At 40.3% G+C, this 15,657-nt stretch overlaps 1 protein-coding gene across 3 annotated transcripts in view; it reads right to left on the reverse strand.

The window, feature by feature from the left end:
- The window catches only part of LRP1B (LDL receptor related protein 1B), a 782,700-nt gene that overhangs the window by 67,420 nt on the left and 699,623 nt on the right, over positions 1–15,657 (reverse strand). For all 3 annotated transcript variants that reach the window (XM_079992449.1, XM_079992450.1, XM_079992448.1), the window contains 6 exons: positions 15,452–15,633; positions 13,405–13,604; positions 7,626–7,814; positions 6,446–6,594; positions 5,678–5,771; positions 2,297–2,413 (listed from right to left, as the gene is read on the reverse strand). In XM_079992449.1, coding sequence (XP_079848575.1) covers positions 2,297–2,413; positions 5,678–5,771; positions 6,446–6,594; positions 7,626–7,814; positions 13,405–13,604; positions 15,452–15,633 — 931 coding nt within the window. The remainder of the gene's footprint in view (positions 1–2,296; positions 2,414–5,677; positions 5,772–6,445; positions 6,595–7,625; positions 7,815–13,404; positions 13,605–15,451; positions 15,634–15,657) is intronic.

The following is a 15,657-nucleotide window of genomic DNA, read 5'->3' on the forward strand; positions in this document are numbered from 1 at the left end:
GGAATAAAACACAGGTTGTGGGAAATTGAATGCATTAAAAGGTTATGTTTGTTAACATTATTGGTGTCTTACAATTTTTGCTTGTTTTATCTTAGTTTAGCAGCTTTCCGCATATGGATGGTGGGCACAGCATCGTCCATTGGGCTGGTGTCGCAGCACGGCAGTCGGGAATGGGTCCAGGTCTCGGCCTTCCTCGACATATTCAGTTGTCTTGGCTGTCCAGAAGGGGAATGCGCTGGTCGAAGCTCCTGCCTCGGATTCGGAGGCAGTTGCTATGGGAAGGACCCCCGTCGGCCATTGTGGTGCAACTGGGTGAGAACGACCTGGTTTCTATGGACTGTTTTTCCCTGCGTGCTGCAATTTTATCGGACTTGGAGACGCTGCGGGCTCTGATGCCAGCAGCAAAAATATTTTGGTCAAGGCTGCTACAACGGCGCGCTTGGAGGGGCAGTCGTTGCCCAGCCGCCATTGAGAGCCAGGGGCCGCATCAACTCCGCAGTGACGAAAAAGGTCTTGGAGTTGGGCGGAGATGTGATTTTTCATCCTGAGATTTCTTCTCAGAAGCCATCCTTATTTCGAGTGGATGGCGTGCACCTTTCTGCTTCTGGCAATGAGGCTTGGTTAGGTGCGGTGGTGTCCAAGCTGAGGTCTTGGCTGGGGTTGTGAGTGGTTTGGCGGGGAGCTATGGGCTCCATGGCGGTTAGGCATTGGTTAAATTGGTGCTTGGAGGGGTAAGGTGCCTATCCCTCCAAATGATGCGAAAGGGAATTCCGTTAAAGGAATCCAGGGGCTTGCCATTCTTTCGTCCTTGTCCGTGGTGCCGGGCTTGGGCCGTGCAAGCCCCACCGGAACATGAGGGTGAGCGGTGTTGGACTGATTCCCAGCCTCATTTCTCCCCAATATTTGTTTCCCATGCTGGCTTCCGGTGGTGTCCGGAAGGGACCAGCTCTGTCCTTGGGGGAAGGACAGATAGTCATAACCAATGCCTAAGCAACCACTCACATTTGCTGTATTTGAATAAAGTTGTGGCCAAAATTATGCCAAAAACCTTAAACAAAAATTAACGTGTGATGTGTGAATTTTTGGGGGGTGGCACTGTGGAACTCAACACGCAAAGCGTGTTCTCACTAGCAGAGAGCACGTGTTGCGGTTGGGGAGCAGGCCACCATTATGACTAGGCAAATTTGGTGGGAACCCAAGCCTGTAAAGGGTTAAAGGGGTTGCTGGGGATTTTTGAGTGTTGCCAATTCGGAGGAGTGGTCAGAGTCTATAAGTAGGGGAGACAGACGAGAGGACGTTCTCTTGGCCGTTTTGCATCGGATCACCCGCCCCCCCTCCCTTTTATAGGGTGGTTCTTGGGTTCAATTGACCTTGCTATGCCTGTCATGGGGTCGTTCGCCTTTGAGCGGGGGCCTGGTAGGAATTTTGCCATTTGGCTGATTGGCTGTTGCCATTTGGTTTTTGCCTACTGCGTAGCAAATCGTCACAACTTGTAAGGTTGGCGGTTAGGCATTGGTTAAATTGGTGCTTGGAGGGGTAAGGTGCCTATCCCTCCAAATGATGCGAAAGGGAATTCCGTTAAAGGAATCCAGGGGCTTGCCATTCTTTCGTCCTTGTCCGTGGTGCCGGGCTTGGGCCGTGCAAGCCCCACCGGAACATGAGGGTGAGCGGTGTTGGACTGATTCCCAGCCTCATTTCTCCCCAATATTTGTTTCCCATGCTGGCTTCCGGTGGTGTCCGGAAGGGACCAGCTCTGTCCTTGGGGGAAGGACAGATAGTCATAACCAATGCCTAAGCAACCACTCACATTTGCTGTATTTGAATAAAGTTGTGGCCAAAATTATGCCAAAAACCTTAAACAAAAATTAACGTGTGATGTGTGAATTTTTGGGGGGTGGCACTGTGGAACTCAACACGCAATATATAGAAGATTTGAGAAGATTGTAGAATGCAAAGATAAATGTAATGTCAGAATGTAGAGGAAATCGAGTAGGGGTGGAGGGAAGCAGGGGGAGGGACAAAAGAATATTATATTTGATTGATTGATATATGTGGGGATGGGGAGTAGCTCTGGTATATTTGTATTGTGATGTAATATGGAAAAACCAATTAAAAAAGAAAAGAAGCTGGAGCACAGTACATGATGCTGTGCTGCAGCTGATAAATGGTAGACTATAGCATCAGATTCTCTAAAAAGCTTTTTCTTTGATTTCATTTATTTCACAAAATTTATATACCACTTGACTGTAGGCAACAACAGCAACCTCAAAGCAGTCTCATGCCATATAATGCTTACCGCAATTGAGTTCATCCGAGTTGTCTCCACAATCATTCTCTCCATCACATATAAATGCTGGTAAAACACAGAGTCCAGTTCCACACTGAAATCGCCCAGGCTGGCATTTAAATTCAGCTGGAAGAAAGAATAAAGTGCTGAACAGCTGCATTTCATGGTAATGAGTTTTTTAAAAAACAGCAACAACACAACAGCCTTTCATAGCATTTCTAGGCTTATGAAAAAGCTATCATATATTTGTTTACTAATAAATAGATATGTAAAGTGTCTATCTCTTAGTCCAAGTACGTTAATGAAAATTTTCCATTATAAGTCAGTGTTTTTTTTAATCAAATGCATATAAAATGTTTTGCAATTAACAAGAATGCATGCCTCTACTCTGTAATTTTTAAAGCAACGTGAGAACTATCAGAAACTGGGTGATTCTAATTACTTCTCTTTCCTCAAAGAAGCAATTAAATGTATTTTCTCTTAGCTGTACTAAAATTGTTTCAGCCAGATGACTCTCTGTTTACAAATTCACAGCTACACCTTTCTCCCACAACTATATGACGTCCAAGCAGGAGAAGTGGAAGCTAATTGGCATGAAAACTGAATTTCTCAGCAACTGTAAGCTGTGTGATTTCCTGCATTCTGATGTTCCTCAGGACATCAGATTGCAAGTACAGATCAGCAAAATGACTGCATTCAAACTACTTAATGCACCAGTACTTACTGTGAAGCACAAATACCTTCTGAATCAAAACAAGAAACAGTACCAGCTAAAATAAGTACAATGGTACCTCGGGTTAAGAACTTAATTCGTTCTGGAGGTCTATTCTTAACCTGAAACTGTTCTTAACCTGAAGCACCACTTTAGCTAATGGGGCCTCCTGCTGCTGCTGCACCGCTACCACATGATTTCTGTTCTCATCCTGAAGCAAAGTTCTTAACCCGAGATACTACTTCCAGGTTAGTGGAGTCTGTAACCTGAAACGTATGTAACCTGAAGCGTATGTAACCCGAGGTACCACTGTATGTGTATGCCTAGGTTAATAACTAAAACTGAAATTTGCCTCTCTGTGAGTGTGAAACTACGGTAGCTTGTTCAAATAGAATCTAGTCAACTCCAAAATTATTAGGAAGATTCTAAGCATCCATAGGAAGATGTTTTAGGCTGGAATTATGACAGCTATGCTATAGGACTGCTACAAATCACTACTATGACACCACAGTCCTATGCATGCTTACTCAGAAATGAATCCCACACCATCATCCATTGGTACTTGCTGTAGTATGTGCATTTAATATTGTGGTCCACGAGTTCTTAATTTGATTGATTCATTTTAAAATTCTACATTTTCAGGGTTTTCTAAATTAATGGAAGATTTAATAAAACATTCTGTCCCCAAAATAGTAAGGGTTGCACATTTGGGAAACCTTTCTCCACTCTAAACCTCAATGCAAGTCATATTTGTTCTTTATCATGGCATTAGTAGTGGTGACTTCACTCCTTCTAAGTAGCAAGCCACTCTTCTCAGGTCACCGCTAACCTCACTTACATTTCCTCTGCAGCAGAGGACACTTTGAGCTCTAGACCTCAGAGATTTGATTGAAATTTGAGAACCATTAGCCCTGTGAAGCAAAGGCAGTCAAACATAACTAGTTTCCTTCCCAGTAATCCAGTCTGGATTTCAAATTACAGTGGTACCTCGGGTTACATATGCTTCAGGTTACATACGCTTCAGGTTACAGACTCCACTAACCCAGAAATAGTGCTCCAGGTTAAGAACTTTGCTTTAGGATGAGAACAGAAATCGTGCTCCGGCGTCACGGCAGCAGCAGGAGGCCCCATTAGCTAAAGTGGTGCTTCAGGTTAAGAACAGTTTCAGGTTAAGAACGGACCTCCGGAACGAATTAAGTACTTAACCCGAGGTACCACTGTATAGTGAAAAATCACCTAAACTCAATTTCAATTGACCCACATGTATAAATATACCTATACACAGCAGCAATCAGTGTGGCTGAGTGGCAGCGCTCACTCTTGACAGCTGAGTTGCTGCTGCTTATGGAGAGGAAGAATGAGGCAGCGTTGGCCCAGTAAAGATGCGCCAGCAGGAAAACCAGATTGGTTCCGCCCAGAGCTGGCCTACGCATGATGCAAAGCAAGGTGACTGCCTCAGGTGGCAGGATCTGCAGAGGCAACAGATGCTGATGTTTATCTTTATTCCTTCTTTGTTCCTGACGTCAGTCTTCACTCCCTCCTTCCTTTTTCCCTAACAGGGAAGGGGGGTGCCATTTTGTAGTTTGCCAAAATGCCACGGGGCGACCATGGTTCTATTGGTGTGTTAGCACAATGCCATCTTCCCTGCTGCTTTGCTAATCCACTACATATATTTTACTGGCGGACAGCATTTGGTTGTTGCCTAGTAACTGCCTGACAGACTTCCAACATAACTAGATGAGGGAATACTGTTAATTGTAATGGTAAGAAAGTGACCTGCTGAGGATCCTGTTTTGCTTCTGCTGTTGCACTGGAGCTCTAGTAAGCTTTCAAGCTTGCTGATTAAAAAAACTACTGGCCTAGTTTATTTAAAAAATTGAGAATGAAGAGATTTGAAGAGTGTGTACCAACCAATATAAGCCATGTGCAGCAGAAAAGTCTCCACTATGAATTACCATGCAGAAAATGCAAAGCCTGTTTTCATGAATATAATATATTTGTATTCACCTGTCACGTATTCATCTGTCATGGCAAAATTATAGCAGGCATACTTGTACCTGCTGCAAACATTGTTTACTTTTTAAAAAATGACAGGAGTATTGTGGCAGGTGCATGAACTATGAGCCTATCAAAATATCTGCAGATTTTACAGCACATTCAGGATACTGCAGCAGTGTTATAAAAGTGCTAAGCAGCAGTACATCTTATGAAATCTCTAGTGATAGCCAGACTGCTGCAAATCTTCTTTTGTATTATTTGCAAAAGCTATAATATAAATAAGGGAGATATTAGGAAATTATTTAAAAAGTTAAATATTATACCAAGTTGCAGCAGAAACGCTTAGAAAAAGTTCTATTTCTCCAGATAATTAAGTTAGTATATAATTTTTTTGTTTACTCTGTAGCAGTCTTGTAGATTTTATTGACTTAACAACAATGACAAATTTATATCCCACCTTCCTCCAAGAAGCTCAAGGCTTCATGGTTCTCTAACTTCCCATTGTATTCAAACAACAAACCTGTGAGGTAGATTAGGCTGAGAGATTGGCCTAAGGTCATCCAGCAAATTTCATGGCCAAGTGGAGACCTGAATCCTACTCCAACCCTCTTAACAACCGTACCACATTGACTCTTACAGTATGAAAATGCTAGGTTAACGCAACTTGCTAAAATACTTACGGCATTCTTCAGGTTCATCTGATCCATCCCCACAATCATCTACAGTGTCACATTTCCACCAGAATGGAATACATTTGTCAGTTTTGCAGCGGAACTGTAGGAGAAAGGTATAATATGGAAAACCTTAAAGCGTTTTTATTGAAATAACATGATTTTTTTTGCAACTGAAAATAATTTATAAGAAATCAGAGCCCAAAGCCAGAATATGGAGTCTGCTGTTCTTTGAAATTAGTTTCTTACCCACAAACGGTATTAATGATCTGGATTCACAGGCATACTTAGGTGAGTGGAAGGCACTTCCATTCTCATGGGCTGGGGGAGGGGGGTATTTTGGGAAATTCCATGACATGATAGTTCAGAAACAGAGGGAGACAGTGGGCTATAAAAGCAAATGAGAGATGGAAGAGCCTGTTCCATGAATAGAACTTTGGAAATCAGGATCCAAGTCAACACATATCAGTCAAGTTACGGTGGGGGAATAGCTTTGTTGATGTACCTAATGAAATTTATCCAAATAAGGAATATAAAGATAAATAATTTAGGCTTCAACATAACTGTAACACCATAAACCAGATTTTCTGATATTGAAAAACAACAACAAAAAACTAAGTTTCTAACCAACAGTACCTTCATTCATTGCTATTTAAAACTATTAGTGCCCTCCTCCCTTAATCTCAAAACTCTCACAAGTCTTTATGCTGCTTCAAAGTCTCTAAATACATTAATAAGTAATCCTTATAAATGTTACAATACACACGTTCTACTTACTTGACTGGCTGTGCAGTTTGATAAGCAAGTCTTATGATCTGCCGCGAGGTAAAAGTTGGTGGGGCAGGCACAGGTGTGTGTTTTGCCTGGGGCCAGGAGGCACAGGTGACTACAGCCACCGTTAGTCAATGCACAAAGATGTTTAGGCACTAGGAATGCAAAAGAGGAAGCAATTAAAATGTGCTAAGGTGATTCACATGAAAAGCAACATAGCTGGCTTTCCCCCAGATAAACATCTGGCAAATAGAGGTACCTCAGTACGACTAAAAATAAAGTAAGTAAACAAATATGCATATAAATATTTACCATCAGACTGTCAATATGATGAAAGTAATTTTTTCCAGGGGCGGCACATCCTATTTCGCCGCCTGAGGCAAAATGGAAAGGTGCTGCCCACCAAGTCCTCCCTTATCTGGGTCATGCAGCAGTTCCAGCAAGATCTCATGGAATGCGCAAGATTTCAGCGAGATCTTGCCGGAAGCCTGTGTCACTGCCACTTCTCCTCCAGCGGTGGAGGCGGTGAGGTAGGCGGTGAGGCCACCTAGGCACCTCCTCTTTGTGTCCTGATGCCTGAGGCTGCTGCCTCAGGCTACCTCATGGGCAGGCCAGCAGGCCCTGTGTGTGTTTGAATCAACACAATTTAAAGGCCTTTTGTACTTTTTCCCCACTTTTTCCTAGGATACACACACAAAAAGGTCCAAAAGGCCTTTAAATTGCATTGATTCAAACTGTCTATAAAATACAGTTTGCGTCGTATTATATTAGTTCAGACTAATTCAGTCAATTGACAAGCCTGAAGGACTCCTGAAATTCAAAAAATACTCAGAACTAGCAGAGAATTCTGGACCCTGTGCAACTGTGAACTCTTTCCTGGTGTCCAGTAGAGACTTACTGGCAGTGGTTGTGGGTTCAGTAAAAGTTTACTTCTTTCCAGGGCCTGTTACAAAAACTGAGTGAGAACTGAGGTGGTTCACAAAGCCAATATAGGTTGCTTATGTAATGGACCTTCAGTGTCAGACCTTCAGCGAAACTAACCATACTTCTAATATTTTGCTCTTCTTTCCGTCTTACTTCTTTAGCAATTCAATATAAAACTGCTTAGGTTAATCACTAAGCAAAGTCTTCAGAACTCTAATGAAGTCAGAATGCTCTTTACAGAACACATGCTGAAGATATTTACCATCAGGCTGTCTGTATGAATGATACACTTGGATATCAGTTATGGCATGCCACGAGTTAATCAGGGCTACTTTATCAGCTCCAGAGGTTTTATGGGCACGGTTGACTGTCTTGGTTTTTCCATCAGTCCAGTAGATGTAGTCTTCAAATAATGTGAGAGCAATCACGCCTAGAATATGTTGATTAGGAACTGCAACAGAATGTAAGATTAATGTTCAGTTTTGGAAGACTGCCAGCTAAAATATTCTATACTGCAAAAGCTGGCAAAGACAAGGACTGTGAATAATGTGAATAATGGCTGTGACAACCTGTCAAGCCTGGAGGCTCTTTGTTACCAGTTAAAAGTATCTAGGATTAAGATTAGATACATCAACCCCACTTGGCTAAACTCTGTTGGCCTAACCATAGTGAAAGAAACAGCTACCGATAGCAGGATACTATTTGAGCACTGCGACATGCAGATTTGAAAGTTTTCGCACAAATTGTAGGCTGGATGTAATTTATAGCTTCTGCAGGGATTCCTTAATTCTTTGGATGCAGCTTCGTTTCATCATACAAGGTTATTGTTCTATTTAAAAAGGCAATACAAGGGCACATTGTTTTGGTTACACTGTGTCTAGGCATGCAAGTCACCACCACAGCATCAGAAGAAGAGCAAAGAGTGTCAGAGCAGAGCCTATTACTTTCTGGGCATGTACAAAAGACTCTTGCTTTCCACACAGCTTGAGTTCATGTTCAAGATAGTGAGTACACCCACCTCTCCAGCAATTTTGTTACCGTATTTCATTTCTATCTGAACTTCTCCCACATTTTGGGATTGAGATTCCAAATTAACTGATTTCGTTTCCAGAGTGGCACTGTGCATTAATGGCAAATCATCCTCTCATGTCCCTCTCATGTCTCAATTTCAGAACTTTGTTCAGACCACTGTGTATGTTTAGTTCAGTGTCCCTTTGCATGCTGTTTTAAGTTCACCCATTACTAGTAACAAGCATGTAAAATAGTAATTAACAGTTCATAAAATTATCCATGGCAGTAAGGACAAAGCTCTATGAAGAGAGAAGAAAACTGAATCTATGTGCATGAAAAACACTGTTTTTGTGCTGTAATGCAAGTATTCACTTTGCTGTGAATTATCAGGTGAGGTTTCATGTGTGCTATCAGGCTTATTTCATGCTCAGGACCACAATACCCCAAGGATCACCTCTCCCCATATGAACCGACCCAGACCCTGTGACCATCATCTGAAGCCCTTCTCTGTGTTCCTCTGCCATGAAAGGTCCAGAGGATGGCAACACAAGAACAGGCCTTTTCTGCAGTGGCTCCCCATTTGTGGAATGCTCTCTCCAGGAAGGCTTGCCCAGCACCTTCATGACATATCTTTAAGAACCAGATGCAAACATTTCTCTTTAACCAGGCCTTTGGCTGATTAACAAGCTATATCTTTTAAAATATGTTTGTGGAGGGCAGTTATTGGTTTTTGTCCTTGTTTTTATTATGTTTTGTGTTCTCATTTTGTATTTTTATGTGGTGAACCACCCTGCCATCTTCAGATGAAGAGTAGTGTGCAAATGTTATTTAAAATAATATTACCTTAAAAAAAAAACACCTTTTAAATAACATTGTATTGTGGAATCCTAACCATTCAGGAATACAGTGTAGAAGACTGCTACCTAAGAACTATTCCCATAATATGCACTGATTTAGCAAACCCAGTGATCATAATACTATGGGAGAATTCAATGTTGCACTACGTTGAACGTTCCAACAGTGCAAGCATTTCGGCTTGCCATATGGAACCATCCCCTCACCCCCAGCTACCTCCATGCCCTATTCTGGGGGTTCTCATGTCCCCCAAGCCAATTGCAGGAGGCACGAGGGGCACTGGAGGGGAAAGACCCATTGTACAAGCAGAAGCCACAAAACTCTGGCCCTCTAGATTGGGCTTCAAAGGAGTATTACAAAAGGGATACAATGCAGTTTGTAGGGAAGGTAGCAAGTGAAGCAATCCATTGATGGTATAATACAGGAAAATATTTGCAAGTACTACAGTAGATGTTTGTGATGAGAATAGGAATTGTGCTATGTTTCATTTTTAAAATATTCATGAGTTTCATGTCAAACTCTTTTATGCTTGATATAAGCGCTGCATGTCATTGAGTGTATTACCACTGAGTGTATCTTTTTATGCTAAATCTAGTAACCTTTGTTTGACAAATGCTGCTTATAAAGAACTGTTAATCTTGTCTATCAAGGTGTAAATTGATGTACGCATTTTTTTTACTTATAACTGTATTTATTTGCTCACAAGATAGTGCAACTGCTTATCAATCTATATTAATGATTTGTTTTCCATTTCTCTAAATGCTATTTTTTTCTGTAGCATTGAATAGTTAATTATTTTGAATTCATCTGCCTGCCGAGTTCTATAGATTCTAAGGAGGGGAAGTTAACAGACAGTGGACTGAATGTAAGGAAGGAAGCAGGCAGGTGGGGCCTTGCTGAGGAGAGACTGAGATTGGTGGAGCAGTACCTCATTTGGCTTATTGGACCAGTGATCAATAGAACCTTCCCCTTATGTAATATTTTACTTACTGATACAGTGCCTATCAGTAATAAAGGTAAAGGGACCCCTGACTGTTAAGGCCAGTCGCGGATGACTCTGGGGTTGCAGCGCTCACTTCACTTTACTGGCCAAGGGAGCTGGCATTTGTCCGCAGACAGCTTCCAGGTTATGTGGCCAGCGTGACTAAGCCGCTTCTGGCGAACCAAAGCAGCTTACGGAAACACTGTTTACCTTCCTGCCGGAGTGGTACCTATTTATCTACTTGCACTGGCATGTTTCGAACTGCTAGGTTGGCAGGAGCAGGGACCGAGCAACGGGAGCTCATGGGGATTTGAACCACTGACCTTCTGATCAGCAAGCCCCAGGCTCAGCGCCACCCACATCCCTTCTATCAATAAATATTCCTGAGCAAATAGGACTAGTCTGAACCCCTAGATAGCAACTGGTCAGGAACAAGTGGTTTAAGAGGAACCAAGATCGTTTCATCTTATAACACTTATACAAAATATGACTTTGCAGTACTTTTTTATATGTACTAAATGAAAAGTCAGCTATTATGCTACACATTCTTCGATAAATATTCCTGAGCAAATAGGACTAGTCTGAACCCCTAGATAGCAACTGGTCAGGAACAATTATTTACCCCCCCCCCCAGGTTCTTGTACTGCTCTATGATTGGGGCAAACAAGATAAAGTGTGACGATTGAGTCAAATTTTAAATTATGACTGAGGTCACTTGTTGCAGTGTGTTTTCCTCCACATATATTAGGAATACGTATATATATAGGAGGAACTCTGGGAGCTTTAGCTCAGATTTATTGTTTGTTACAGGGCATCATCATCTAGGATGAAGTGGTTTAAGAGGAACCAAGATCGTTTCATCTTATAACACTTATACAAAATATGACTTTGCAGTACTTTTTTATATGTACTAAATGAAAAGTCAGCTATTATGCTACACATTCTTCGATAGGAGGTGGCAGAACATGAAAGTCAAGTGGGTGGGGTGAAGGATGTGTAATAGGTACATTCATCACTATATAGGGGGAGATGGTGACATCAGAACCCCCAATTCTGCAACTATTCCTGTGACACATCAACAAAAGATTTGTCATCAAAGGAGGAATTGCAAATGTTATTGGTTTTCATTGAAGTACACTCTCTACTGTTTGCTGAGTTCTGCCCCACCTGCATTGTATCTCTGATACACCAGTAGCCTGCAAAGAAAGATTAAATAGTCCCAATGGCAAATCTGGCATTTCTAATTGACTCAACATGTATTTTACATCCCTTTCTGTAAGTACCTTTATATAAAAAACAAAGAAAGCATGGTTCTCTATAATCACTGTCTGCGATAGAATACTGGACTACAGTGGTACCTCGGTTTACGAACTTAATCCATCCCGGAAGTCCGTTCTTTAACAAAAGCCATTCTTAAAATGAGGCGTGCTTTCCCTAATGAGGCCTCCTGCTGCCTGTGCCCTTCCACCATTAGGTTTCCGTTCTTAGACCAAGATAAAGTTTGCAAACAAGGACACTACTTCCGGTTTTGCGGAGTTCTTATACCGGATAGTTCGTAAACAGGGCTGTTCTTAAACCAAGGTACCACTGTATACAGAAGTCCATTAAATGAGTTTGTAAATTAAACTGTTCACCATGGAAAGCATAATTTTGAGTATTTTGTCAAAGGTTTAATCAAGGGTTCATATGCAATTTACCATTTTATCTATAAAAATTATGTTCTGAATCTCGTTCATTAAATTATATACTCTTTATGACAACCTGTGTATGTACTTCTTATATTTTTTCAAAATATGCAGACAGTTCAATATTGACTAATATTTATTTTATTTATAAACTAATATTGATGTTTTTAAATATGATTTTGAATACAGTACTTGTGAGATTTGAATAAAAAATGTAAAAGTTAGGTGAATTCAGAAAAGTCCATCATTGCTCATATATATGAACCTCCATTGTCTTCCATAGAGCTTTGACTATTTCATGCCAGCTGCAGAAGTAGTATAGTGCTGGCCTCATGAATAGAAGCCAAGTTGGAAGACCACTCTCTCATTTTCCAAGCACTATGAGGTTAGAAATAGGACCCTTTGAAGTTGAGAGCTAACTCCCCATTTGAACTTTCCCAATTTTGACAATATACACACAAAAATCAAACCGTGCTCACAAGAAATAAATTGGTAAATATGTGAAAAGTGATTCCCATTATAATCCTGATAGACAATATTATTACTCCTTTATTCTAGATGTGACCTGATGCTATGAGACAGTCAATTCCCAGATAACAACTAATAAGGCGAGATTCAAATCAGCAAAGTCTTCATTTAAATTAGCAGCTCAATCTGTCAACCATTTGCTGCCTGGGTTCTTAATTTAGTAGCAATAATCTCCCAAGCTTGCCTAGTAACAAATACAAATATTTGGTACTTACATGTGTGCATGTACATTTGCTGTGCATATATATATCAAGAAGTTTTGTACAGGAGTCACAGTGTCACAGCAGTAATTCTCAAATCGCTACAGTTGATTAAGGAGGTGAAGATCTCCAGAACTACACTAGCCAGAAGTAGCCAGCATGCTGCCCTCTAGATGTTGTTGAACTCATCAGGGGCAATGCTGATCAGGCCTGATGGGAATTATAGTCCAATAACATCTGGAGGGCACTTGCACTAATGGAACCCAGTAAACAAAATATAAAAAACGACTGGATTTTTTAAACTCTGTTTCACTGGATTTTTATACTAGAGAAAGATAGATAAGAATAGGGGGAGGGGGAATAGTAAATGCACGTCATTAATTGGTCTTTATATATTCTTACTCATTGGTCTTTGTATATTCCTGAGTTACATATTCTTGAATCACATATGTACTGTCATTTTAAAAGAACTAATGGCTGCACTTTTATTAATGAATGGAAATAAATGTTTTATGCTTGTACTGGTGATTTTCTCCCCTTTTATGTCTGCATTAAGTATTTTTAGCTTTGGATAGGATAATTGAGTAGTGCTTTAAAAAAAAATTAAAAAACAGCTACAGTCTCATGCTTTCCATCCTCTTTGATATGCAGTGTTCTGATTTCTTAGCATACATTATTGGTGAAAATGTAGTCGATAGAAATACGTTCACTTCTATAATGAGCATAAAAAACCTAGCTAAATAACAAAATGTCTGAACTTTGTTTCAGAGAGCAACTGACCTTTATTTCTACGAGAGCCATCCATGTTAGAAAATTCAATATGGCTTTCATCAGCCCAGTAGAGTCTTCTGTTGACATAATCTATTGTAAGAGCCATTGGTCTAGATATCTGTGTTTCTATCACAATTGTCTGATTAGAGCCATCCATGCCAACTCGGCCAATGTGAGGATACTCACAGCAATCAATCCAGTACAAATATCTAGGAAATAAAATTGATAACTCTTTTGTTTATTGATACAAATGTATTCGTCAGAAAAAAAATGTGTATAATCAGGGGATCAAGAATTATTCTATTACTGAAATCCTAAACATTCTAACTAGGAAGTACTATTGCTGGTTAGTAAATATAGTGCTCATTGATTATATTACTTGTCCAAAGAGTGAAAATCTACTAACTATGGGACAAACTAGACTCTATGGTGGCAGGTCCATTTCTTTTCACTTGTTGACTCCAGTTGAAACCAGGTGGTAGCAATCTTAATGTTACCAATAAAAGGAATGCACTGTCCTATGTCCTCTTCCCTGCAGTTGGAGCAAAGGATTAAGGTGGAATATGGTTCACATCTTAATTTTATTGTTAATAAAAGATTCCACCCAAATTTATATGGATGTAATGAGCATATGAATGATGTCCCTATAAGACCTTGTTTGGCTGTGCTGTCTCAGAAAACAATCACACATTGCAGGGCTGTTATTGTTGCTTGAGCAAATGATTCTGCAGGAAGATCCTTCATCAATCAAATGACAAGTTCACAAATATTGATATTTTGCATCAGAAAAGAAAAACGAGTAACCCACATGTGAATCATGCGTCACATAAGATAAGGCGAGCTATTTCCACCACCGCCTGCCCCCCAAATTAGAAAAGGCCTCTGCTCATTTCCGAGGAGGGGAGGAGGATAGGCACTACTACAGAGACAAAAATAAAATTTCTAAAGTGCATTTAATCAAAATTTATTCAGGCCAATTAAAATATTGGTCAGGGGCAGCTGAAAACAAAAGAACACTTTGTGTTATCTATATGCAATGTTACACATCCATTTCCATGGCCACAGGGGCTTTAAATCTGCATACTGAAATCAATGGGCAGTTCATAGCATAAAAACACAAATACATAATAAAAACAAGAACAAAACAAAGCAATAACACCCCTTGCTTCCCCCACCCCACATTTAAAAGGACATAGAGTCAGAGAATGTTAATCAGACAAAGGCCTGGTTGAAGAGGAACATTTTCACCTGGTGCCTAAAGATGTATAATGAATAAAGACATCACTATTGATTTCAAGATGCTGCAGCTCCAAAAGCTGTTAGGTGAGAAACAGCAACCCATCGCTGAAGGCCCTTTTTCTCTCCCCTACCAGATGTCAAAGGGATGGCTGGGTGCTTGGCAGAGTCAATCAGGAAATCCTACTGCTTGCCTGTTCTTTGATGTGAACACTATTGCTCACCTGTTCTTTGAGATGAGAGCTCCCAAAGCTAATTTCCAGGCTAGACCAAAGCTAGCTTTGCTGATATCTCTAATAAATAGCTACAGTCCTGGCTTGTAACATCCAGAGAAATAATGCCCAAAGAAAATATGTCACTGGGTATAATTTGGAGCAAAACATCTTGTCAAGGAACAAAAAAGCTTTACCAAATTCTTAAGATCTACTGGATGTTTGTATTAATTTTAATTGAGGGATCCATCTGCTCGTTAATTGTAAAAAAATTCCTTATTCTGAAGCATAATTGTTTAAATATAGGGGAAGCTTTACTGCTTTATTATCTTATTTAAGGATGTTTCATCTCTTAATGATATTATGCTGTAAAATTTTAACTTATTGCAAATATATCTCTGTCAGGTCACATAATTAACCCTCCTTCTGCCTTCAGAGGAGAAAAGGATATTTCAATTTTCCATTCTGGAATTTTCAAATATGTTATGATAAATACTTGAGTTGTCTTTTGTAACCATTAAACACATTCATAAACTAACCTAAGAACCCACATTCTCCTAATCAGATGTGATCAATTAACATAATTAGTTTGTAATATAATTCCATACCCAGCTTGAAGATCTAAACAGAGATCTCTAGGGAACTTCACCCTTTTGCTCACAAGAACGGTGGGATACAGGCCATTGACTTTTGATACTTCAATAATCCTTTTTTCTGTGTCAGACCAATAGAGATTCTTTCCAACCCAGTCAACTGCAAGTGCATTAGGAACAGCTGTGTTATGAACTACCTAGAGAAATTAAAATTGTATAAG

The sequence above is a fragment of the Podarcis cretensis genome (genome assembly GCF_951804945.1).
Source record: "Podarcis cretensis genome assembly, chromosome: 1".
Taxonomy (NCBI): Eukaryota; Metazoa; Chordata; class Lepidosauria; order Squamata; family Lacertidae; genus Podarcis; species Podarcis cretensis.